Raw genomic sequence first — 24,471 nt, 5'->3', positions numbered from 1 at the left:
TGGTGAGCACCTGTAGCTTGGCTTGAGGTGATGCAAACACAGGATATCCGGGAATTCTTAACTGGCAGTCAAGATTTCAACGTTCTCACGGCGTCAAGAGAAATCTCGAGCTTGTCTTTTCAGCACGACACCCCTTGCTTCTCCCTCGCAAGATGCCAAACCGGCTCTGCTCTCAAGAAAAGAGGCAAAAAACAAGAAGAAAGTAATCAGCTTCTCGTTCTTCGCCAAAGTTCCCGCTGTCGCTCTTCTCCTTCCCCTTTCGGTACCGCACTAACTGGCGCACGCACCTGTCTCCGCCCCACAACACCAACGACCAAAAAAATTGCAAAACGTACAACAGCCGGGATTCGCTGCTGGTCACCCACGCAACTACTAATCGGCCGCAAGGTAGCTTATCTATGGAAGAGCGGACGGGGTTCCGAGTTCTCTACCTGCTATGGTCGTACGTGAAAGAGGAGGTGTTGAAATGGTTTATGTATTGCCACTACAATAAATGTGAGCAAGCAAAATGGGTACCCCAAACTCTGCACCATGTCAGCAGAGCCTAGAACAAAGTCACAAGGTGAGTATGAGCTACTTGGTATGCGGGTCTTAGAAAATCAAAGCGACAGGGGATGTGGTGGCTGGCCGCTTGCGAGCACGCTCGATCAACCCGGTGCGAACTCCCAGCGATCAGATCCACCAACAAAACGGCCTGCCGCGGAGTAGACCATCAAGTGCACCAATACGCTATCTGCCCGCCCGCTTGCAGCATCTTTGGGATGAAGATTGGGGTCTATCTATCGGCTACAGCAGGCGTGCAGCCGCAAGCGCCGCGGGCGCGCAAGCGCGACCAAAAATAGGTGGATCAAATCTGTCAGCATGGGCTGCGCGGATGCGGTGATGGGGCTGAAAATAGATGCGTGGAATTGGGTGGTTGAGGGCGGGGCGGGGATTGGCGTTGGGTGTCGTACGGCACGTGGTGGGGGCGTGAGATTTTGGTGATGGATGGGGAGCGGATGGAACGGCGTGCTAGACGTGCTTTGGATGGGAGAGGCGAAGGTGGGGTAAGAGGGAGGGTCTTGGAGCTGGATGGAGATTGTGGCCGATGAGCAAGTGAACCAAGTGGTCATTCATGGAAGTAGGTCGTTCTCGTTTGAAAGGTCACCCAGAATTAGAAACGAGGTAGTTGACGTTCAATCGGATAGATTCGTAACGATAGATTGTAAATTTTCCGCCCGCTATTTACTGCGAAAAGAGAAGCCCAAAGAAACGCCTTGAAATGCCCAAGAGGAGGTGGTATAGCGAAAGTGAATCCAAAAGTCCAACCCAGTCCAATCCAACCAAATCCGTGCATGCATGCGTGCTGCCTCCCAAACAAGTCGCTCAAGCGGAACGAGAAAGCCAAGATGCCACTATCAGTGAAAGAAGAATGTCAACCACGAATGTGACCGAGATAAGAAGAAAAGAAAGGCTTGCGCGGCAAAATTCTAGTCGCTCCATAAAAGATCTCTCCGATGGCGGACAGAGGGAAGGAGCGAGTGACCCGCTCTAGTCATAACTCCCCCTGAAACAGGAAGCCGGTACCCTCGCCCCCTTGGACGCGGAACTCGGCGCCTTCCTCAGCACCGACCTCAGGAAGAGGGACGGTGGCTCTCGGCTTGCTGCCGTAGCAGCTGTCGAGGCTTTCATCGGCCTCCCAACCGACACACTTCCAGCAGCGGAAGAGACCAGTAGGGTCCCACTTGCGCTTGATGCTTAGAAGCTTGTCGTAGTTGGCGCCGAAGAATGTCTGCTGCCACTCTTCCTCGCCGTAGTCTGCCTCGTTCAGGTAGCAGCCGCCGCCCGGCGTCAGCTTCTTGATGAAGCCAATAGCCATGCGGCTGGCCTTCCACAGCTTCGCGACTGCCGTTTGGGGCGTGCCATCGAAGTACCCAGAGACAAAGTCGAGCGACCACAGCGCATCGCGCCATGCTGGGTGCGCGGACGTGGCATGCTCGCCGTCGGGATGGTTGGCTGGCGTCGTCGCGTAGACCTGCATCATGAATCCGGGCACCTTTTTGCCGGCCGCCAGTCCATCGAGCATAGCGTCGACAAGAGCGTTTGCGTTTTTGCCTGGTGAAAAGAGCGAACGCGGAACCAGACGTCCCGTCTCGACTACGGCCATACCACCCGGTGCGTTGCGCTGGATGATCCAGTGGTAGTCTGCGTCGGTGGCCCAGTCCTTGTAAGTGTTGAAGTGCTCGTACGCGTGCTTGTGGATGCTGAGGCCAGGAAGCGAGGTGAGGAAGTTGGCCCATTCCGAGGTCAGGTCAATAAGGAATGACAGCGGTTTGTCGGATGGGTACACGAGATGGGTCTCGATCTTGTCGTGGCAGAAGAAGTTGTAGCCGGAGATATTGTTGGCTGACCAAGTGGGCTGGCTTTGGACGAAGGCGTGGAGGATGGAACGGTAGACCCACGAGTCTCGGATGTCCTCAGGGGTGTTGGTGATATTTGCGAGGAAGCTGTAGGTGGTGAATTGCACAGAGGGGTAGACTCTGAACTTGTAGTTCACCAGCACAGCGAACGTGCCACCACCACCTCCTCTCATGGCCCAGAAAAGGTCCGGCTCACTGAACTCATTGATGGTTCTAAAGACTCCGTCGGCAGTGACGACATCAAACTCGACGGCCTGGTCGACCATAAGACCATACGAGGGACCAAAAGGGCCATGGCCAGCTCCTTGACCAAAGCCACCGGCGGCCCCTACGGTGCCTACCGCTCCGAGGGTAATGTCCATACCCTTGGCTTGGAAGAAGTCTCGAGCTTCTCCAGCGCTCACACCCGCACCAATAACACCAATATTCTCCCGCGATTCAGCGCTGTTGTACAGGGAGTACTTCTCATGGTACTCCAGATTTCTGATGTTGCGAGTCCAAAGCGCCAATGAGTTGGGAGCCACGCTGCGTCCGAGATAGTCATGGCCAGAATTTTTGATCGACAGTCTGACACCGGTCTGGTTGATGAATTTGAGTGTCTTGATGACGTCGTCGGTAGTAGTAGCGTTTACGTAGTAGGCGGAAAGCGCGCCAAGAGAGCAGGATTCTTGTATCGGTGGGCTTTGCGGCTTCAATGTGTTGACCAGACATTCTTGCTCTCCACATCCCTCCCATTGAAGATTTTGCATTGCGCCATAAACCGAAGCTCTTGCAATGTCGTTTCCATATCGACCCGAAACCCAAGCACATTGCTTTGCGTCGTAGTTGCTCGAGCTCTCAAAGCATGAGCTGGCCATGGGCTCCGTCACCCGCAGTTGACCACCGAGACTGGTGTTGAGGGCGCGCCATTGGTCGTTTGAGGGCCAGCAGGGTTCGCCGGGGAGGCATGCAAAGGAAGCTGCTGATAATTGAGCTGCTACAAGCAGCAAAAGCGTGTGGGGTAGTCTCGAAAGAGATGCCATGTTGTCTTGCGTTTGGGAATTTCAGAACCCGTCCATCGGGATGGGAGCACGATATATGTAAAACACATGGTTAGCAGGACCAGGGCCGTCTGAGGCGCTGCTGCGGCTGCGTTTCCCGCCGGTAACAGAAATGGACGAAAAAAGGACAATGCGCCGCAGCACCCCCATCACCGTACGGTCTAGGGTTGTGGGAAGAGAGTAGCAAAGATGAGGGACGGAAAAAGCGTCATTGGCTCAAGCGCAAGGCACCATTGGCGGCGGCGCAGGCAGCCAGGCCGCTCAAGCACTGTGATGGGAACTCAGCCTTCGAATCGGGGGCCATTTTTTTGCGCGACTGACGTGATACTACTTCCAATCGAACAGGTCCACAGAGGAAACGGCCGCGATGACTAGGCTCGGCGGCTTGTCCCCGCGTGCGCGTGAGCCGTCAGACATTGGCGCCGGCCGCGGTGAAGGGGTTGTGGGGTGGAAAGTCAGACGTGCAGTCAGCCACGGTAGGTTCGCTTGTCGTCGCTGCGATAAGATGGAGATGGTACTTTGGGCACGGGCCAAACTATCCCAGAACCGGCCCTTGGGTCAGAATGAGTAAATATTTCTGTGCCGCTTGCAGCCCTGAAGCGGTCTTACGGGACAAGTGTAAGAGTTCCCAAGGGGCGCGCAGGTACATGTGTACATGGAAGTCTCTGTAGCTTGTGCGCCGTTGTGTCGCGAGCGCCGACAGCCATAGCAGTATCCTTTTTAGTAGAGGTCAATGGATAGGCCGTGGAACGCTTTTTCCGCGCAGCAGCCGAGTGCTATTCGTGGCCCTGTGCGACTCTGGATGGAACGCCATTCAGCCGCACGTCACCTGTCCGTTTGCTTCGCCGTACGTAGGATCAGTTTGAACGGAACAATCCATCCGGGGACTCGAGTCACTCGTCTCAGAGATGGTTCAGCGCAAGAAGGCACCATATGTGGACAGACCCCCCGGAGACGTCACCGATGACGCGCTTCGTTTGGCATCTTTGCCGTCTCTTCTTGAGTTGGGGACTGAGAATGCAGGACAATTGTCATTCTCCAATGCATGCTGCATCTTCTGCAGACAATTGGTCTTTCCCAGATGAGGAATATGGTGCGTGATGCAGTGAGGGGCGTCGACTCGGCAATGCCCGGCATATGAAGACCAATGGCCATGCGATACCGACAATGGGGCACGATGGTGCTGTTGTGCTCCGATCATATCAGCCTCATAGCCTTGTGGTCTGCCTTGTCGCCTTGCGGTCACGTATACGGCCACGATGAGCAGCAAATGCCAAAAGTCGTCCTGTCTCCGCTGTGGCTTGGCCCTGGACAGTCAACGCGGCAGGCGTCATCCGTCTGCTCAATGCTGCGTCAGCTTAGCCGCTTGCGCCGGCGATTCATTTGCTCTTGTCGTTGTTTTGTTCCGTCGGTACCAGGCGCGCTGTCCTCGGACTGGTCTGGACTCTTCATATCGGTAGGGCTGGATGGTTGAAATCCCAGTCCGTTCCGGCATGGATTGTCTGAAGTTGTGCGTTTTCTTCACCGCAGCGGTAAAGCGGTCAAGAGCCGAGATGCTGCGCCTGGGTCCAGGATCTGCGCTTCAACCGAGCGGCGACGTCAGTGGGTACTTCGGCCTAGGTCTCGCCAGTGTGCTTCAAATCCTAATCCGGAGGCATTATGGGCGGAATCCATAGCCAAGGCATTGAGAAACGCGTGAAACCGGAACAAATGGGTGGTGGAGGTCGGCCAAGAGCTGCTTCTTGAAACTTGATTATGCGGCAGACTCGACCAACGGTCCAGTCTCGTGTGGAATCCGAATCGATGGATAGTTTTGAAACGGGATGATGTGTCGTCGATTCAAAGTGTAATGGCGGAGAAGTAGGCAGCAACTAAACACCACCGTCGAAGGCGCTAGTGAGATGATGCCTGACATGACACCTAAGGCACCCTAAACTTTACAAAACTCAATCCAAGAAACTTGTTGGTATTCAACATATCGAGTTGCTTTTCCGCCCCAGCATGCAAGCTCCTAGCCAGCTTCATAATTTGCCTCATAAACTCCACCGCTGTGAAATGCCCCAAAAAGAACAAGGAAACCACAAGAACGATAAAACCAGGGCATGTCTCTACTGAGTGGTCTCGCCGCCAGCCTGGAGACATTCCAACGCTTGCCTCAACTCGCCCAAAACTCTCTCTTCTAATCTGGTCTCGCAGGAACTGTTTTCTTCGACCGGCTTCTTGCCAAGAAGCTCAACCTCCTTTTCTGTCACTGGGACGATCCTCTCCCTTAAGCTCCTCCTCCCTTGCACCCAGCCTTCTATATCTTCTTTCACAGCCGCCTTGTCCCACTTCAGCTCTAGCATGCCGCCATCCACGCTGGCAAGCTCTGGGTTCTCCTGACGATATCTGTCCAGAACGAGAGAGATCAGAGAAAGAGAATGTGCTTCGGCGGCAAAACCAATGGTGACCCCCCCAGCATTTGGATCCTTGGCCGTAGGTGTGATTCTAGGGTTGAGACATCCTGAAGCACGGGCAAGCTGCTCGGGGAATTGGTTCAAAAAGGCGGCAACCTCTGATGCAACCGCAGGGCCAACCGCCACCAGAATGTTTAGGCAGAGCGGCAGAATCCCCTTAACCCAGATCGAAAACAGACGATGTGGTGCGTCGAATGGCCCCATACCCCTTGGTCGACGGTAGAGATTCATCAGATTTGCTGTGCTGAGACGAGAAAGAACGCCTTCGACGGCGAGCATCTCAGCCATCGGGAAAAGAGAGGAGAGCTCGAGCAAGAAAAGGATGCTCAACTCTCCAAAGACCGGGTCGTTGTCAGGACCAACGATGAGTTTGTCGGCCCACGTAAAAAGTGACACTGCATACCGAACCGTGTTGCAGTTGGCAAACAGGACGGTAATCTCGGCTTGAATGCCCTTGATCCCAGGAAGGCGGAGGATGCTCTGCAGCAGCCCGCTGATGAGCACAAAGTCTGCGGGCTCCACGCTACCGGCGTCCTCGTGAAGTTGACTGGCCAGGGACTGGAGGCCACGCGCGACCACCTTGTCGAGGATTTCGAGGACTTGCGAAGTATTCTCCGGCATGTTGTTCCTGATACCTTGGCCTTGCTGAGATGCTCTCAGGTGAGCATCCGATCCCACGTGTGGCTGAAGGGTCAAGAAGAGAATCCTTAGCAGCGTGCGGTAGTAGTCGGACTGGTCTCCCGCAAACGCAATGTCGAAGTCTTGGCCAGAAAGTCGAATTGTCTCCCAAGCCACGTTGAACAATCCTCGAAGACGTTCTCCACTGGAACCAGCTGCCACGAGCTTTTGCATGAGCACAAAGGCGAAATCTGCCCTGACCAGGACCAGCCGAGCAAAAAGTTGTTGGGATCCAGTGGCTTGCTGGTTGGCCTGTAGGCAATCCTGCACCACCTGAGCCAGAATGTCCTCGAGCCTATTGTCCCTGTTGGCGATGCAAGCGAGTTCCGTTGCAAGAAGTTTCCAGCTCTTCAAGAGCATGATTTGAGCTTCCACTTGTGACAGATTGATGTTGGCTCTTTCGAGCTCGTTGCTGAAGCCGCCGTTGCCATCTCTTCCAACCCAAGTCTGGTCGAAGCCAATCACCTTCTTGGCAAAATCCAGGTCGTAGTAATAGTTAGTGCCGAAATCCGTCCTCTGCAGAGCAGTCTTCTTGAAGCTCGTGAGCTGACAGCCGGGAAACCTTCTCTCAATGTTTCTTTTGAGGTTGGAATGCAAGGACTGATTATACGCGGGTGGCTCGACGCCATGCGTAATGAGATAATTCAGCTTTGCCATGACATGCTGTGCAGGACGAACATCACCCAGCTGGCGTGCGTAGTGAAGGCACATTGCACCGATGTCTGCAATCAATGAAGCCATGTGGACCTTGACGCAGTCCACTACCAGCTCGTCAGCTGAGCGATTTCCTGTCCCATGGGTCAGATCGCGGATAAAGTCCATGATCGCGGTAAGGAATTGGCGGTGTCTGTGCATGCTAGTCACAGCCCACGGCCAGTGGTTCTGCGCCACACAGATGAATTGAAGCATTGCCACGGCTCGACGAGGCTCCAGACCCTGAATTTCGCACAGCTCATCAAGCGCAATCTGCAAAACCGGCTTACCACGAGGCCTACCCTGGACCTGATTCGTCGTGTTCTTGAGAGAATCGCGTGGAGTGTTACCAGTGAGCAGATAGATCGAAAACCACTGCTGCTTGCTCCCCACAACCGCTGAAAGTAGCCTCCAAACGTCAACCTCGAGATCTTTGTCTTTCAAAGGCCCACTCATGATCGACATGACGCTAAGGAAAGCCTTTGCAGTTTCGGGCCCCAAGTGGCCAAGGAGAGACGGAGGCTCTCGATCACCTCTTGCCGCGCTCCTGACCAACGTTTCAAAAAGTCTCAGCACCGGGGACTTGAAGCTCTCATGGGCGATTGACAGCCTTGCCAGTAGCGGCGAAGCCTTGAAGAGTTTCTTCTCAAGGTATGAGGTCGGCATATCCAAGAAGACTGTCGCCTGCAAGGCCATGGAAGTGAGTTGGAGCGCAGAAATTGTCGAGGCTGTCCACAACTGTACGGTCTTGACGGGTGTGGTGGTGGTTGGACGATTGGTTCCATAGAAAAATTGGTTGAGCAGAGCATGGACAGAAATGTCATTGGCAGACTCCGAGGCGTAGGTATCAAGAATGTAAGCCGCTGCAGGTGCTAGAACACCGAAAAGCTTCTGCTGTGCATCAGATGTCTCATTGTCAAAGCCATACACTGTGTTGAGGATGAGGCAGAAGCTGTCGGTTATCAGCCAGTTGAGCTCCAATTTCTGCTCCACAGAGGCGAATCTCCAGCTTGGCGCGCTTTCAAAAACACCAACCAAAGTCCTCGTGAAAGCCATGAGCACTTTGGTCTTGATTTTGTTAGAAGATGCACCGCCAGCAGCTGGCGAGGCTGTGAAACGGACAGCTGCTCGGTTGTTCTGCCGGCTAGAAACAGCATGCCCGATGCAATCGTCCGTCAGCGCCTTGAGAAGCCGAGAGCAGCTCAAAAGGAAGTCGTATCGACCGGCAACCATCTCGGTTCCGGAAACAATGGCCTCGAGATTGCCACCGGAGCCTTCCAGGTCGAGCAAGCGACTTCTGGTGAAGAAGGGCCAGACTCTGTTGGGGAAGACTGACAGGACGGCGTGGATAAATTGGATGCAGTTGACGAGCAGCTCCAAGGAGCCTTCGGAATTCGGCCTTTCACGCAGTCTTTGCAGCTCTTGCTCGAAAATGTCGAACACTAAGCTGATAATGTCGCCTTGTTCGTTTTCTAGGCCCTCGCTGGCATCTTCCAAAATACTTTGAGCCTCCACGTTGGGATCCTCATCTGCGCTGTGGGCTTTAATAGAGGCGGAAACCAGCATGGCGAGCAGACCGATGTATTCACTCGCAATCTCGATGCTGATGTGCTCACCGCTTCCGAGTTCGATGATGTCGTTGCCTGCCAGGAAACTGGACAGGTGCGTCGCCAGATAGCGGAGAACCGAGTGCCTGTACATCCAAGCAACGACGAGCGGTCGGGCATCTGGATTTAAAACGTAACCGACAGTCCGAGCGGGTAGAATGTGCCTAGACTCTACCTGGACCATGTCCTCGGCCAAAACGACTTCGTTTCCCTCGGGATTCTCGACGATTGGGCGCTTGCTCAGTTTCTTGTTCCAGAACAGGCTCAGGTCCTCGGTGAGCTCTACTGCGTAGGAGTTTTCTTCTTCTCGGACTGGCGTGTATGAGACGAATTTTGGAGGCAGAGTCTGAGTGAATTGAGCCTTGTTTTGTAACCACTCTGCCACCACAAGGTTGCCTTCGTCGTTGAGGTCAGCAGCAAAGCATGCCGCCCTGCAAAATTTGAGCAGGGGCAAGGTCTCGTATGGATAACGCAGCTTGGCTTCCTGGAGGATGCCAAGGCCATCCTCTGCCAAAGCAGCATCCAGAACCGGGTCCCCTGCTTCGGCTGGCTTGCCGACAAAGTGCCAATAATCTTGTCCACCGTTCACGACGGAAAGGACACTCAGAATGACTTCGGGAGAATATTGCACCGTGAACATGCCGTCGCGAACGAGGGACATTAAGTGGAGGCGCATGCGGTTTTCGAGGTGGGAATCGAGCCATGATCTGATTCCCGCGTGGGCGTAGCCGGATCGTCCGTCGAAAAGTTCTCTTATGTTCAACGCCAGGTCGGAGATGAGCTCGTGCACCCTTGCATTTGCGACCGTTGCTTTTGTAAGAAAGACAATCGCTTCATCATCAAGTTCAATGTCGACGGGAACGAAAGCGTCGTGGATCTTCTCCACAAGAGTACTCTGGGAAACTGCGCCGCCCTGAGTGAGGGCGTGATCGCGTTCTTGAACGAGAGTTGCGCTCTCCTGTTTGCAAATGAGGCCGAAAATCACAAAGGCGAAAGCAGCCAGCGTGGCCGGTGTCGGTCCCTCACAGGCCATCAGGAAAATTTCCAAAAGACCTTGGATGCACTTTGTGTTTTGCACCCACTTTTCGCCCGTCAACTCGCGCTCAGTACTGGGGTTTGCACCATCCGTTTCAATGAATCTGAGCGCCGCTGGCAGGTTGAGGATTGCTACTGAGACGACGGCCACCAGTATTTGGAAGTTCGGGATCAGAGCAGCTTGACTTTGAAAAGGCAGAGAAATGTCTGTGAAGTACTTGACATCCTCGAGGAGCCGGAACCAGCTCAAGACGTACACCTGAGAAAGTGGCTCCGTGGCGAAATCCGCGTGAGTGAAAATGAGTTGGAGGATTAGACCGGCTTCCGCAAACTGACTGTGGCTCCATGCCTCTGTCGCTTGCATATTTCCTCCTTGGTCTTTAAACCATCTCTCTCCATTACAGCATTCGGTCAGACGATTTCGGACTTCTTCAATGCCGTGAAAGATTGATTCTTCGCCTTGCGCCAGAAAAGTTCTCCTTCCAAGGTCTTCAACCCACTGCACGCGAGCTCTGCCGCCGGTTGTACCAGAGGGCTCTGCTTCCAATGCCGTGGCGCCAATCCGGGCAATCAAATCGCCTACGCGCAGGATATGGATCCGCTCCGAATTGTAGACGTCAAGAATCCGCAACCGTCGCTGTTCCTCGGTATTGAAAGTTGCAAAACTCTGACCGATGCTGCTGGCGGTGGCTGCTAGGATGGATGATTTGGGCAAGAAGGTTGACGAGCCCAGGTTGGCGCCTCCAGCAGCTTCTTGCACACTGAGAGTCTCCTCCTCCGTAAATCCACTTAGCAGCTGCGCAGCAGGTCTTGTCTGCCACTCGAGCAAGACAATCCTAAGCGCAGCTACTTCGTTGATATTTGCCTCGCCGGACAGCCATTCTGTGTCTGTTTTGATTTCCTTAATGTCATAGTGGTCATTTTCTCCAGGTGTGACGTTGATGGCGGAGGTCTTGGTCTCGTAACTTGATTTGGATTGAGGATTCGGCGGTTGGAAAGGCGCGAAAGGTTTGTTAAGCGCGGCGGCATTGCTCTCGTCGTTCAAGAAGTTGCGCAAGGTTTCATTCTCGCCGTGAGGGTCTTGGGTCGACAGAGCCGAAAAGACGTCCTTCCAGGATCTGAAGTCGTTAGCAGAGTTCATGAGGAAGCTATGCGGTGTTGATGGGGAGCGTACAGGAGTGGCTGCTCTCCGCTCAGGCACCTGTCCAAGGGAGGAAAGACAAGGGCGTCTCCAGATGCTGCGGCCATTTCGCGCGTATGTGCGCTACGATTTGCGCACTCAAAATGCCATGGGGTGGTGTGGCAGAGAATGGAAGAGTCGAGCAGCTTGAGCTCAAAACACCACCGAACGACGCGCCGTCGGCTGCGAGCGCGATTCCGCTCCGCTCACCGCCAAGACTTTCCGCTGACGCCTGCTCGTCCACAGCGGACATCCGCGCCCCCGGATCGCGACACCATTAAACCCTCGACATCATCAACTTCAGCCTTATCAGGCACTTCGAGCTCACCGCTAGCTTAACGGCCTTAACCGCAACCATCCCGCCTGGCCTTGCCACTCTAGGTCACTCGATGCGACAAGAAGCAGCCTCTTCGTCAACTCACACCGTCTTTTGCAGCCGCTATGTCCGTGCCAGGCAGCCTCTACATGTACTGTGCCTGATCCTTCCGCCAGGCGACGAACGTTGGCTGCTTCGTCTCGGAGAGTTTTCGAAAGAATGTCTAGAATGTCGAGAATGCCGATGGAAATCAGGATACGCTGGCTTGACTTGAGAATTGGCTTTCCAAAAAATAGCACAGACCTCTTCGAAATGTGCTCCGCTCCTCGAACGGCCATCCCTCTCAAAAAACATCTCTGACTGACGTATCTCAACCCAGAAGGATTGTGATATTTGAGTGAACAGCCCAGTCTTGGCGCAGCCAAACGTCCGTTACTGATGCAGTTGCCTCACTCGAATCGAAATCCTGCCAGGCAACCCCATCGTTGCGCATCTTTTTTCGTACATATCACGATGATTAATTGTCACGCGCTTGCTGTGGCATCCCAAAACTTCGCTCCCGTTGTCACGAACCGTTGCTGAAACCTTCATCCGACGACTTTCGAAACCTGCCACATTCGGACCTCCGGCTTCATCACCATGAGGCGCCTTAGCTAGGCCGAAGCCTAAACTCTAGGAGCAGAATCTGGCCCTCAAGGATGAGCACGTTCGGTTTTCAATGCATGATCCCCCGCCTTGCCAATTTGGTTTAGATGTGGTTCGCCCAGAGAGCCTGCCTTGCATTGCAGATTCATATAAACTGATTTGTTCCGCGACGCTCGTCTCCTTCAGCCAGTCTTTCTCTTTGTTTTTTGAAAGTTGGACACTCTTTCATTTTGGCAGAAACAGTTTGTTGCAAAATATCCCAAGCATTGAATTTCCTCCGGTTTGAGTAATGTTTTTGAGGCTCGGCCTTGTAGCCTGTCTGCTGGCTCTGGCAGACGCTCGGTATGTCCCTCATCTATCTTTCCAAAGCACCCACTTACCAACTTATCAGGACTGGCCAAGAGCAGATACCCATCGCCGCAATCAGAGCCGTCGATGGCGCCAGACGAGCGCAGGCCGATGCAATAGCAAACAGGGCCGTCAATGACCTGTTGACCAACGCGAACTCATGTGACAAGGTAAGGCAGTTCATACATCTAAGATCACCAAGTACTGACAACGTTACCTCAGCTTCGACGTGCAGACCAAATCATGGCTCAACTAGGCACCGGCGCGGATTCCCTCAAAGCCGCCATCGGGATGGTGGTAGCCGAGAAGAACTTCAACAACAACCGCGGCTCAGGGCTGCCAGCTGTCTGCGGCGAGCCCGGTCTGCCTCAGACTCCGCAGCTCAGAGGAATCACGCCCCTAATCGACCCAGAGGTGCTCAACGCCCAGGTGGCAAATCAGTTGTCAGCAAAGACCGAGGCCGCTCCCATAGACGCAAGAGGTATAACTCACTGTCTTTGAAATCAGAATCTCGAAGCTAATTTCGGCTTAGGCTTAAGTATTGCCGATCTCATGGTCGCAAATGGATTCACGCAGTTCGTCAGGGAGTCCTTGGATGGAACAACTACGAGCAGCCAAAACCAGCAACCACAGATTCCTTCAAACAATCCCAATGTGAACCCCAGCGGCGCAAACCCAAATGCAGGCCAGGGTGCTGGTATCGGCACGAACAACCCCAACGCTGGCGGTGCTGGCGCTGGTGTAGCCGGAGCTGGAGCCGGGGCCGGAAGTACAGGCGGCGCAAATACAGGTGCTGCATCCGCAGGTGGTGGTGGAGTTGGCGGTGCAACAGGTAGCGGCAGCAGTAAGTCTTCGTCCTTCTCAACAGTCTTCGCTTGTTTCTAACTTCTCTTCTCAGTAAGCGATCCTCTCGTCATCAGTCCTCAGTTCGGTGGACAGGGACAAACAGCTCAGGCTGCTGCAAATGCTGGCGTCACTCTACAGGCGTCGAGCATCAGCGGCGTCGACTTTGGGAAATGCATGCCGACCATTAAATTTGAAGGCGGACTGGACGGCAGGTCCGACAACCAAGGCGCGTTCCAAGCCATTGACCCGCAGATTGCCGCCGGCCAACAGGTACGTCTTCATCCATTCCAGACCACTCATGATGAGAATCGACTAATCCAACACTCGACGCAGTCCTCTCGCGACCCCAAGACCATCACCGACGCCATCTGCACCCAAGTCAGCAGCACCGCGTGCGGTGCCAACGACGCGGCAAAGGGGGCGTGCGAGTCGGCCAAGGCGCAAATCGCGGCGCAAAACGACAACGACAAGAGCACGGCCGACGCGTGGAACACGGCGCTGGGCTTCGCCGGGACCAAGACGAATCCGGGCGGCGGCCGCGAAAACCCTCGGCATCGTCGACGTCTTTTCGTTGCTTAGTTTTTGCTGCTGAAAAGTTTGTGCCGCGGTTGGGGAAATATGTAAACGAGCATGGGCGGTGGTAATTTGATATATACTTTCCTTTTGTGAACAAACTGCGGGTTGGGGGAATTGTTCCATGGAGTTTCGATTCAGCTTGTTGTTAGTTATGTCGCGGTTGTAATGCATATAATTGGAGGTGAAGTGGGTTAGGAATAGGGGCTTCTAGGTCCAGCAAGCACGAGGGCAGAGGAAGTGGAGGGCGCCGAGGTTGGAGACTACAGCAGGAAGAGATTCGAGGAGAGAGAGGAGTGATGACAATTGGAAGTCGTGGATTTGTGTTTGTGGCGCAATTCGATTCCGTACCTGTTTTACCATTTTCGCATTTTCAATGGCGCGGCAGCGTGCGGCAGACTGACATCTGCCACACCTGACACTTGCCGTCTGTGCGCCAAAATCCGGTCCTGGTATAACAATGCTCTCTCTCTTGCCCCTCTAGTGTTGAATCCAAAGGGTGCGCCTGGCCTTCCAAGCAACTTGGCCTCCACACGCAACATTCTGCAGACGCCGTCCACCATCCCATCCCCAACCAGCTACCCAGTCAGCCAGTCGTGTTGAATCAAACCCATCATGCTCGTAATCGCATCCGTATCCAACCAACCAGTGCGCCAAAGAAAATGCTTCGACTCTCAACCCAATCACTCCGCGTCTTCTCTTCGTTTTCTTGCACCTCACCAACGCCGCTCGCTGCACCCCTTCTTCCCCGACCCCTCTCGGTAAAACTCCTCACCAACTCCTCTCATCACCAACCACAACCACGCCAACGCTTTACGGCTCACCCGGCCAAATCTCATCCGCAATCTGGCGGACGAGCTGCAACTTGTTCCACATGCCATTCCAGTCAATGAGGTTGCCCTGCTCGTGGGACGCAAAGCCGCACTGGGGAGAGACGCCCAAGCTCTTGAGCGCCTGCTCGCGCGTCTGGCCGCGGCCCTTGGCGACCACGTCGGCGGCCTCGTAGACGCGCCTCTTCATCTCCTCCTTGTCCTCGAGCTCCGGGAACTTGGACGTCACGACGCCCAGCACCACGTTCTTGTGGGCCGGCAGCTCTGCCAGCGGCGCGAAGCCGCCCGCCCGCGACGTGTCGTATTCGAGGTAGTACGTCGACGCGTTGAGCGTGCGAAACAGTTTGGTCGCGATGCGGTCGTAGGCGCCTTCGGCGAAGTGGCGCGAGCCGACAAAGTTGCCTGCGTGGGAGGAAAAGTTAGTGAGGGGTGGGATGAGGGGCAGTGTTATGGAGGGGAAAGTGGGGCACTGAAGGAGGGGAAACGGGAAGTTGCGACCCGCAGGCGCATTATTGCGAATCTACGAACCTCTGCACAAGTGGATGCCGATGTGCATGTCCTCGGGGACTTTGGCAATGCAATCGTTGTAAAGCTTGATGTAGGCATCGAGAGTGTCGTCGGCATTGTGCTTGTTGCGGCTGTCATTCTTCCAACCATCAAGCATCTTCTCGGAGCAAAAGTACGCCAGGTTGGGGTCGTCGTATTGGACATTGCGGATTCCGGCCTTGTACAGAATGTCCAGCTCCGTCTGATACGCTTTGGCAATGTCGGCAAAGTACTCCTCGTCGCTGCTGTACACGTCGGTGGGGTACGCCTGTCCCTCCCTGTAGCGCAGATGGTACCAGTTGGGTGCGGCGAGCGTGAGCTTGATCTCGCCCCAGCGCTCCTTGGGCACGAGCGTCTTGAGGTATTCGACTTGGTCGATGTAGCTCGACTTGCCCGTGTGCTTGATCTTGCCGACGCAAATGACCGTCTCGCCGGGCACGTGGTTCGTCTCGAGGAAGGCCGCCATGTCGGGCACGTAGGTGCGGAACATGTCGAGCGAAGGCTGTTGGACCTCTTTCATGCCTTCAAGCGTCGGCCAAAACGATCCCCAGAACATGTGGCGCCTGTGTCGACATTAGAACCAAACAGAGGACTCTACTTAGTACTGGATCAGTAACATACCCATACTCTCCATCAGTCAACCCGCGGTATCCAAGCTCCACTTGCTTCTCTACGGCTGTCTTGATGGAGGATTGCTCGACAGGCTTGAGGGCTTCTGGCTTGAGTTTGCCCTCGTGGACAGCCTGACGCTTCTCGAGAAGCTCCTTGGGACGGAGAAGCGAGCCAAGGTGCTCAGCGCGGTAAGGGGGTTGGTGATGCTCCTTCGCTGCAGACATTTTGCCAAAGGTTAACAGAAAGATCAGTACTATTCAGTGATCCCACAGAATAATGACAGGTGTATCAATGGCCAGTTGTTTGAGAGTATGAGCAATCCGCTTAACGGCTGAATGAGGTGAGGGGAAGCGGCGTGAGGAGAAGGCTGGGAAGGGAATTTCCAGCTGTTAAGCTCTGGAAGACCCGTTTGTGGGGTAGGATCCAAACAAGCCGACGAGGCGGAAAACTGGACATCCATGATTGGCTTATCGAAAAGTTTAGTGGATATTTATGTCCGTGGAGAGCGTGGAGGCGCTCCGCGGTCTTCTGCTCGTGGAAAAATTGGACCAGTCCGCGCGCCAGTTCGTGAAAGTAGGGAAAAGCTGGAGTACTACGTCCGGGGATTGCGTGGCTTTCACCAACCTGGATATGCTTGCGCTGGCTCGAAAGTCCGGGCTCAAGTACTTTTCTCGCATTCGCATTTTCGTGATTGTCGTTTTGTCAGTATTCTGTCCATGACGATTGTCAGCGACTGCATCAGTTCGATAAAACCGACTGCGCTGCTCGATAAGTTGAAGTGCGACATGCAGAAATTGTGGCGAGTCAGGGCATCAACACGATGCCCATCGGATTTAGGCGGGGTCTCATCCGACTCATGACGCTACCGGATTCCAGGGAACTCCCTAAAAGTGGGGATACTCCCGGGCGATCAATGGACCCTGCGGCTTGGCTGTCACCTGCTCTGTAGATGTGTTCTCATGGACAACTTCGATTGTTGGCTGGCAGGACAGTTTTTACCTTGATTTCAAGTCGTTGTAAGCGCTGGGAACAGTCAATAGCCGCTCGGTGCGAGGATGCTGGAGATTTGGCGCTTACCTTTTGTTCAATAGACGTCTCCGTGATGACCTGTATTTGTTTAACAATCCTGATGCGAAAAATCGAGGTTGCTTCAGCTCAACGAAAGGCATTCAGCGAAAGACGAGGGGTTCGGTAAGAGATCTATTCTCTAGTCTACCTCGCAATGCGATGCAGCCATTTATGCAATAATGGAAAAGCAAAAATGCTATGGGTGATGCAATCAACCAAACTGTCTTCTCAAAAGAAAAGGTGGGATTCCGAGCTCCAGAGTTAAAGGATTCGTGCATGTCGAGCCAGAGGTAGTTCGGGCATGGCTTCTTCCGATAAGACGGGGCACTGTTCTGAGCTCCTCCGGACTATCCTGGTGGAAACGGCCTTATACGAGTCCGAGAAGATATCCTTCAAACCGAGCTTCGGATGAAATGGTCTGGACAAGATTACGCGAACACGGTATACGGGAAGCAAAAATGACACCCATTACACCGAATGCCTAGTAGTCGTGTGACCGCCGGATTGACCATTCTCTTCCAGGCTATCCAGCGAACAGAGATTAAACGTGGAGACTTGGATCGAACTGGACTGAATAGAGATGACAGTCGCGTGGTGCAGACCAATGTGCCAAAGGAATCGTGTTCAAAATGCTGGGAACGAATCCAGGGAGATGTCAGAAGAGGTTGGCGTCGCGGGTGTCATCTTCGACGCTTTATCCACCCTCTTGCTGATGGGGATCGGGATAATCAAGTTGCGCCTGGTGTCGAGCCCAAATCCACTTCTCTATGAGCTGCTGGTTTGTGAATGCAGCAAAATTAGAGCCCTCGAACGAGTCTCGTCCAGAGCCGAGGTCCTCCATCAGCCATCCTGCAAAATTGAAGTTCTCGACCGAGCCTCCTCCAACGTTGAAGTCTACGCCTCCCTCAAATTTGAAGCGCTCAGGAGGGTTTCCTTCGAAGTTGAGGCCCTGAGGTGTGAGTTCTCCCAAGTCGGGGCCCTCAGGAAGTTTCCCCCCAGAGTTGAAGCTCCAAAACTGTGCTCCTTCAAAGCTGGAGCGCTGGGTCGACTCTTCTCCAAGTCGTTGGTGTTGAAAATTGAGTGGCGCAAATGTCTCGTGCTGCTGAACTAGCCATCAGCAAAAGACAGACCAAAGCATGCAAAAGAGACGGGAGGGCTCTGATTGTGAAGATCAGACCTCCTTGAGCCTCTTCGACGGTCTGCCGAGTAGCGTATCATCCGGAAGGCCACTGCGCTTAGACCCTGGTAGGCTTGAAGTCCGAATGTCGTTGTCGTCAGCTTTGACGGCACGACGCGGGTAGTCAACCTTGGATCCTTCGAAGCAATTGTCGCTTGGTGTCTGCCCGTCAGCCAGCCCGACCTTGAAGTACGGATGTTGCAAGGCCTGCTCGGCAGTGAGACGTTTCTTAGGGTCATATTCGAGCAGACCCTGTAGGAGAGCATAGCCCTCTGGACCGGGAGTCTCGCCTGGCCGGTCGGGATATCCGTTGGATCTCATGCAAGCATCGTACCAGGCTCTGAGGCCCATGGGTCTGTTGATACGTGGATTTCCAGCAGAGAGCGAGGGAAGTTGTGGATATTCGGGCATTGATCGGAGGAGCGGCCATTCTTCGACAAGGGGCATGCCCATGATCTCGACAATCTTCTGCATCTGGTTGCGCTGGAATGGTGGCTGCTTCTTGTTGTCCAACTTGGCTTCTTCTCCCTTGAAAATGGGTCGCAAAGCCAGCAACTCGGCAAAGATGCATCCAACCGCCCAGAGGTCGATGGCCGGTGTGTAATGCCTTGCGCCGAGTAGAAGCTCCGGGGCTCGATACCATATGGTAACGACGACCTTATCGCCGCTGTACAGGGAGCCGAGGGGCTTGTAAAACAGTCTTGCCAATCCAAGGTCACCAATCTTTACGGCGCCGGCGCCAGTGACCATGATGTTGGCTGGTTTGAGGTCACGGTGCATGACCCAATTCCTGTGCAGATAATGGAGGCCTTGGAGCAACTGGTACAGAATAGATTGGATGGTCCTTGCTGGAATGGGCTGGCGAGGTGTTTGCGTGTGGTGATGTACAATCTGGAGCAAATCGTGTTCGGCATACTCGAACACAATGAAGATGCATTTGTCCTCGAGGATGATCTCGACCGTGTGGACAACGTTTGGATGCTCCAATTCTGTGCACAAGGCCATCTCACGGATGGCAGACTGAGAAATTCCCGTGTACTGGATCTCGCCCTCCTTGTCCGGCTTGAATCTGCGGACAGAGGTTAGACGCCGGGTTGCCTGATGGGGAAGGAAAAGGGCGCAGGGATGGCAAACTTTTTGATGGCAAACAGGCCAACCTGGCCGGTCCTGCTCTGGGCCTTGAAAACTCGTCCATAGGTACCACTGCTGATGAAACCAAGAATCTTGTAGCGTTCCTGTACGCGCTTCTTGCTCGAGTAGCCGCCAGGCAGCATGGCAGCGGATTCGGACGAGGTAGCTGTTGAGGGCGTCAAGTTAGGACAGCGGTTTGGCCAGGCGCCAGCACACGACGAGATGCAGAGAGTTGAAGAAGACCGGCACTAAAATGCCGTTCAAAAAGAGAAGGCTCGAAGAGGGAAGCAAACTGAAGGAAGCAGACATGGGGGTCAAGTCAAGGCTGGGGTTTATCGATACCGAGAGTGGCATGAGGTAAGCTGTGGTGCATCGCACCGACCAGACCGACGCCGCCACTGCCACTGCCACTGCCAACGCTGGCGGACGCGGGCGCCGACCGGATATCTGGGGATCTGGTAGAAGCCATTGGATTTGTATAAGATGGATCAAGACGAACGCGTCCACAACTTCCTCCACCGTAGCCGTATCAGCTACGAGCCGGCGCGGGAAACTAGCCGGTCAAAGGTCATGGCCTACTCCACCACATTTCCATGTGCTTCTAGCGGCAACTACTTACCCTGGCTGAACCACCCTAGCACCGTGTTGGCGTGACGGCCAACGACGTCGTTATGCTGTCGGCCTTCTCCTACATCGTCTTCCTAGCCATCGCAAAGTTGCACCCAACATCAGCTGTTGCTCGACTTCTGATGAGTGGCGCTCGTACTCGCGGGCTCCTCTGAACCACGTCCACTCCTTGATTCCAGGAGTCGCCAGCCCTGTGCCTCAGGCATAGGTATGTAACCTCCGCCCGCCATCAACACCACCAAAAGTTGACATCCGCCGCGGTCCGGAGATTTCCATTCTCTCCTCGTAACCGCCCGCCATGGATTTCCGAAGCTGGGCCAAGGATCTGACGGCCTACTTCATCTTCCTGCTCTTTACGGCCACCCTGGGCCCGCTGCTGTTTGGCTTCCACTTGGCCGAGCTGAACACGCCCGAGGATGTCATCCGGTGTAAGAAAAAGTCGCTGTTTGCCAAATCGGCCGCCAAGCTCCCGCAGTGCATGCCCATGGATCCGGCCCAATGGGGTCTCGTGGGCTCCATCTTCACCCTGGGCGGTCTGCTCGGTGCCCTTTCTGCCGGCCCCGTGGCAGGCCGCTATGGTCGTCTCAAGTGCATGCAGTTCACGACCATCTTTTTTGTCCTCGGCCCTGTGCTCGAGGCACTGTCGCCCCATATTGGCGTGCTCGGCTTTGGCCGTTTTGTTTCTGGTCTGGGTGCTGGCGCTGCCGTCGTCGTCGTCCCCATTTACATTTCAGAGGTTGCGCCGCCAGCCGAGCGCGGCTTCTTTGGATCCTTTACTCAGATTATGTGCAATGTAGGCATTTTGATCACGCAGTTGCTTGGCTATTTCCTTAGCCACGGCAGCATGTGGAGGGTAATTCTGGCTGCCGCCGGTGTGATTGGCCTCATCCAAGCAATCGGACTCTTTGCCGGAGTCGAAAGCCCCAAGTGGCTCGCAGACCAGGGACGGCCCTCGAAAGCAAAGAAGAACCTCCGCAAAATCAGAGGCCAGGATGCCAACATCAGCGAGGAGATTCAGGATTGGGGGGTTGCAGACGTCGACCAAATGAGCGGTATGTGTGCCTCCTCGAGCCGCCCAACAAGTCTAACAACCACATTCAGATGAAGAAGAGACGCTCCTCAACAACTCCGAGGACAGCACCATCTCTCCACCCCCTGACAAGGCCAACAAAGCTCCACTCGGTACCCTGGCCGTCCTCACGCATCCAGAGACAGCGCGCGCTACCTTCTCCGTCATGATGGTGATGTTGGCACAGCAGTTTACCGGCATCAACAGCATCATCATGTACGGCGTATCACTACTGGCGACACTTCTCGCCGCCAACTCTGCACTTCTCAACCTGCTCGTCTCCGTCGTCAACATCATCGCCACGACAAGCAGCGCGCCGCTCATTGAGCGCCTCGGCCGCAAGACGTGCATCCTGGGCTCCATCACCGGCATGGGCGTGACATCGCTGCTACTCGGCATCTCGATTCTGCGCCACATCCCAATCCTCTCCGTCGTCGCCGTCGTGGGCTTCGTCGCGAGCTTCGGCCTGGGGCTCGGCCCCGTCCCGTTTATTCTGGCCAGCGAGCTGGTCGGGCCCGAGGCTGTTGGTGCTGTGCAGAGCTGGGCCCTTGCGGCCAACTGGGTCGCGACGTTTATCGTTGCGCAATTCTTCCCCATTCTTAGTGCCCGCCTGGGAGGGCACGTGTTTTTCATCTTTGCTGCCCTGGCCATTGTCTTTGGCAGCTTCATTGCGTTCTTTGTGCCTGAGACCAAGGGGAAGCGCAATGCGGACGAGGTCTGGGGACGGCAGAGGGCGCCTGCGCTGAGTAGGGAGGACTAGATATTGACGCGAGACGAGTGAAGCAGAAGGAGGGTGGCGGGAACAAGTTGTTGATGACGCCATCCTGTGACAGTAAATTGTTGTTCTTTTCATGTTTTCCTCTTCGAAATTTCTTCCCCGCTTTCCGCATGCACATCATGCCCTTCTTTCGTTGTTGCAACTTCTGCACCATTTCACTTTAGATTGTTCGGAGTTGGGTGGCGCGTTGGGCGTGTGAGGGACAGACCGCGGGACCTCATGAATTACGAAGAAAGAAAGACGAAAGATGCATAGCGGTCGATTCATGAATTAGCTGCTTGCAACACCGTCCCACTGCACCACGCCTTCTATCTTTCTGACTACCAACTCCAAACAGCCGGTATAAGCTCTTTTACTCGCCAAGTTGTTTTTTTTGCGGCAACCAGGGAGTGATCATCACAGGGGACGGTGAATGACGATAGTAGAGACGAAGAAAAAAATACATCTTGCAAAGCGTGCTGTACAAGGAGCATTCAAACGCCTCAACACAAAGACACAGTCCACATTCATAATCATGCACAACTTCCCCTTCCCCTCTCCACCACCCCCACACTTCCACCTAACACCACATTACACGCACAACTTCCCCTTCCCACCAACCCCCCATGCTTCTGCCTAATGCCTCCCGATACCGCACCACGCACGTGATTGGTCCGAGCGCTGAGTCGTCGTATATATCGCGGATGGGTTTCGCTCTGTCTCCTCTTCAGTTCTTCTAAGGTGTCGTGCCTACTGGCTGGTGAAGAAGCGCGCAGGCATCTTTCTTACTCTGTGGAGTGGAGTCGAGTGGAGTGGGTGCGCTTGGCACTGTTTGGGTGGTGTGGGCTGGTCTGAGGGAGGATTGAAGGGGGTAGAGATGGGGTAGGGAAGAGAAGAGAAAGAGTGGTGTTGGGCGACATGATGCGAAGATGAAGAAGTGTGGAATATCATGAAAGCACCTGACCTGTGAAAGAAATATTTGCATTGAGGAAGGGCTGCTCGAAAGGGCTGCTCGAATGCTCCCTATGAACCTCATTCCAGGCTTAGGACACATTCAAGTTTTTGTGGTCCAAAAGCACCACAATTGGCCCAAAAGCATCACCATTGGCCACACAAGAAATTTCCGGTCGCGATGCTTGAATGCTTCCTGTAGCTCTTTTATTCTGAGATCCAATGTCTGAGGGTCTAGATAGCCGGGTGCATGAATGCTCCTTGTGCGTACATACGCATCTTGTCTTGGTAATTCAAATACCAGCTTGGTTCCACGCGACTTCGGCACTAGGTAGATCTTGGGGTTGACATCTATTCAGCGGGCTATTGTAGCACCGACCGTTTTTATGGATATTTTGTTGAATACATTCTTCTTTCTCTACGTTATGTTCTTGCGGACTGTGTATAAATGAATACATTAAATACGGTACGTGGAGCACACACGCTACTTCACGGAGTTCCAGCCAAAAACTCAACTTAAACACCTCTCACTGACCTACCTTGACAGCTCTTCTCCGCGTCGTCCGTGTCGTCGCAGCCTCCTTGATGACCCCCAAGTCTTCCATGTCCGGAACCGCGTCTCCTACAGGCGACTCGGCCTTGATAGGATTCTCAATCTGTTGCTCGTTCTTGACGACCACACTTACCTCGGTATTCAACACGTCGGTCTCATCATCAAACTCATCCTTCACCACCGCCTCCTGCTTGACTTTCGTTGCCGTCGTTTTCTTCTTCTTGCGGTCAACCACCGCACTCGGACACAGGCCAGCGGAGGCCAGGTCGCACTCGCCGCAGCGCCTGCCGACGGGTGTGCAGACAGTCTGCCCCAGGCCGACCAGCAGCCAGTTGATCTCGTGCCACTTGTCGCGGGGCAGCCAGGCCTCGAGCTGGGCGCGCGTCTCCTCGGGCGTCCGCGTCTTGTGCCAGCCCCAGAGGTTGGTTATTCTATGGACGTGCACATCGACGCCAATGCCTTCGTCGCGCCCCCACGCTGCCGACATGCACAGGTACGCCATCTTAGGCCCAACACCCGGCAGCGCTGTCAATCCCGTGATTGTGTCGGGTATGTCGCCGTCGTGTTGGTCGCGCAAAACCTCCGCCGTCGCCTTGATGTACTTTGTCTTGTTGTTGTGGAAGCCAACTTTCTCTATCAGCCGGTTGAGGTCGGGGGGTGCCACGGCCAGCAGAGACGAGAGCGTCAGGCCGCCTGGGAGGTTGTTGCGCAAATTGGTCATGGCAGCGGCGGTGACTGTGTCTTTGGTTTGCGAGGACAGCATTAACGCTATGAGCGTTTGGAGCCGTTGGTCCCGCGGTGACGACTGCTCGTCTGCCAGTGTCTCACAACCCATAGTATCTACGGGGGCTAGAATCCGCCGCCTCATGGCCATTGTCATGTTGTACACTTGTTCCCAGTCGGCAGGAGGGTCGACTTGTAAGGTTCCATCGGCGGAAGTAGTCGCCTTTGCTGGTTTCCGCCTCGGCTTTTTAGGCTGTGAGACTGGCGCGTCTTCCAGCTTGACAGACTCTTCGGCGACATATTTCTGCAGTGATTCGGCTACGCCTGGCGCTGCTTTGGTTCGCGAAGAGCGGCGCGTAGCTACTGAAGTCGCGGCCGTAGACGACGAGGAGGCATTGGTGGTCGATGTCCGAGTTGACACGGACGTGCCGGGCGACACGGCTCCGCGCTTTCGCTTGCGTGGCGCCGCCGTGGTAGAGTACGATGTTGGTTCAATGGCAGGCTTTGGCGAAGGGTGTTCGAAAGCGTCCGGTTCTCCGCGGGGATCAGCTTCGATGTCGGATGGCACGGACGACAGATCCGAAGATAGATGGTCGGCAGCGGGCGGTGGC

The 24,471-nt window shown here is 54.6% G+C and overlaps 8 protein-coding genes across 8 annotated transcripts; 3 read left to right on the top strand and 5 right to left on the bottom strand.

The window, feature by feature from the left end:
- Positions 1 to 1,534: 1,534 nt before the first annotated feature.
- Positions 1,535 to 3,421, bottom strand: BKA78DRAFT_254079 (uncharacterized protein; the record flags this gene model as incomplete). Its single annotated transcript, XM_066884868.1, has 1 exon — positions 1,535 to 3,421. One exon carries the CDS (start codon positions 3,419 to 3,421, stop codon positions 1,535 to 1,537), a length of 1,887 nt encoding a protein of 628 aa, XP_066742527.1.
- A 1,127-nt stretch (positions 3,422 to 4,548) lies between these two features.
- On the top strand, positions 4,549 to 5,052 carry BKA78DRAFT_162315 (uncharacterized protein). The gene has a single exon (XM_066883123.1). It carries the CDS (start codon positions 4,587 to 4,589, stop codon positions 4,911 to 4,913), a length of 327 nt encoding a protein of 108 aa, XP_066742526.1. The 5' UTR covers positions 4,549 to 4,586; the 3' UTR covers positions 4,914 to 5,052.
- A 398-nt stretch (positions 5,053 to 5,450) lies between these two features.
- On the bottom strand, positions 5,451 to 11,205 carry BKA78DRAFT_162317 (nucleoporin subcomplex protein binding to Pom34-domain-containing protein). Its single transcript, XM_066883124.1, has 2 exons — positions 11,083 to 11,205; positions 5,451 to 11,026 (listed from the first exon to the last, which is right to left on the bottom strand). The coding sequence occupies exons 1-2, from the start codon at positions 11,154 to 11,156 to the stop codon at positions 5,548 to 5,550; spliced, it is 5,553 nt and encodes a 1,850-aa protein (XP_066742525.1). The 5' UTR covers positions 11,157 to 11,205; the 3' UTR covers positions 5,451 to 5,547.
- A 1,133-nt stretch (positions 11,206 to 12,338) lies between these two features.
- BKA78DRAFT_354211 (uncharacterized protein) lies at positions 12,339 to 13,822 on the top strand (the record flags this gene model as incomplete). The annotated part of the gene is made up of 6 exons (XM_066891688.1): positions 12,339 to 12,391; positions 12,441 to 12,567; positions 12,620 to 12,878; positions 12,930 to 13,241; positions 13,296 to 13,513; positions 13,577 to 13,822. The coding sequence occupies 6 exons, from the start codon at positions 12,339 to 12,341 to the stop codon at positions 13,820 to 13,822; spliced, it is 1,215 nt and encodes a 404-aa protein (XP_066742524.1).
- Positions 13,823 to 14,629: 807 nt separating this feature from the next.
- BKA78DRAFT_297027 (uncharacterized protein) lies at positions 14,630 to 16,028 on the bottom strand (the record flags this gene model as incomplete). Its single annotated transcript, XM_066886703.1, has 3 exons — positions 14,630 to 15,048; positions 15,175 to 15,755; positions 15,814 to 16,028. The coding sequence occupies 3 exons, from the start codon at positions 16,026 to 16,028 to the stop codon at positions 14,630 to 14,632; spliced, it is 1,215 nt and encodes a 404-aa protein (XP_066742523.1).
- Positions 16,029 to 18,043: 2,015 nt separating this feature from the next.
- BKA78DRAFT_254012 (cyclin-dependent protein kinase-like protein Ssn3) lies at positions 18,044 to 19,323 on the bottom strand (the record flags this gene model as incomplete). The annotated part of the gene is made up of 2 exons (XM_066884864.1): positions 18,044 to 19,118; positions 19,184 to 19,323. 2 exons carry the CDS (start codon positions 19,321 to 19,323, stop codon positions 18,044 to 18,046), a joined length of 1,215 nt encoding a protein of 404 aa, XP_066742522.1.
- Positions 19,324 to 20,105: 782 nt separating this feature from the next.
- Positions 20,106 to 21,636, top strand: BKA78DRAFT_297025 (vacuolar protein sorting-associated protein 73; the record flags this gene model as incomplete). Its single annotated transcript, XM_066886702.1, has 2 exons — positions 20,106 to 20,859; positions 20,909 to 21,636. The coding sequence occupies 2 exons, from the start codon at positions 20,106 to 20,108 to the stop codon at positions 21,634 to 21,636; spliced, it is 1,482 nt and encodes a 493-aa protein (XP_066742521.1).
- Positions 21,637 to 23,147: 1,511 nt separating this feature from the next.
- BKA78DRAFT_229607 (DNA glycosylase) lies at positions 23,148 to 24,326 on the bottom strand (the record flags this gene model as incomplete). The annotated part of the gene is made up of 2 exons (XM_066883751.1): positions 23,148 to 24,164; positions 24,282 to 24,326. Coding segments are annotated over 2 exons (1,062 nt in total), but the record flags the coding sequence as incomplete, so codon positions are not given.
- Positions 24,327 to 24,471: the final 145 nt, after the last annotated feature.

This window comes from Phyllosticta capitalensis (genome assembly GCF_038381095.1).
Source record: "Phyllosticta capitalensis strain CBS 128856 chromosome Unknown BKA78scaffold_7, whole genome shotgun sequence".
NCBI classification, from domain to species: domain Eukaryota; kingdom Fungi; phylum Ascomycota; class Dothideomycetes; order Botryosphaeriales; family Phyllostictaceae; genus Phyllosticta; species Phyllosticta capitalensis.
This window is presented reverse-complemented; position numbering and strand designations above follow the sequence as displayed.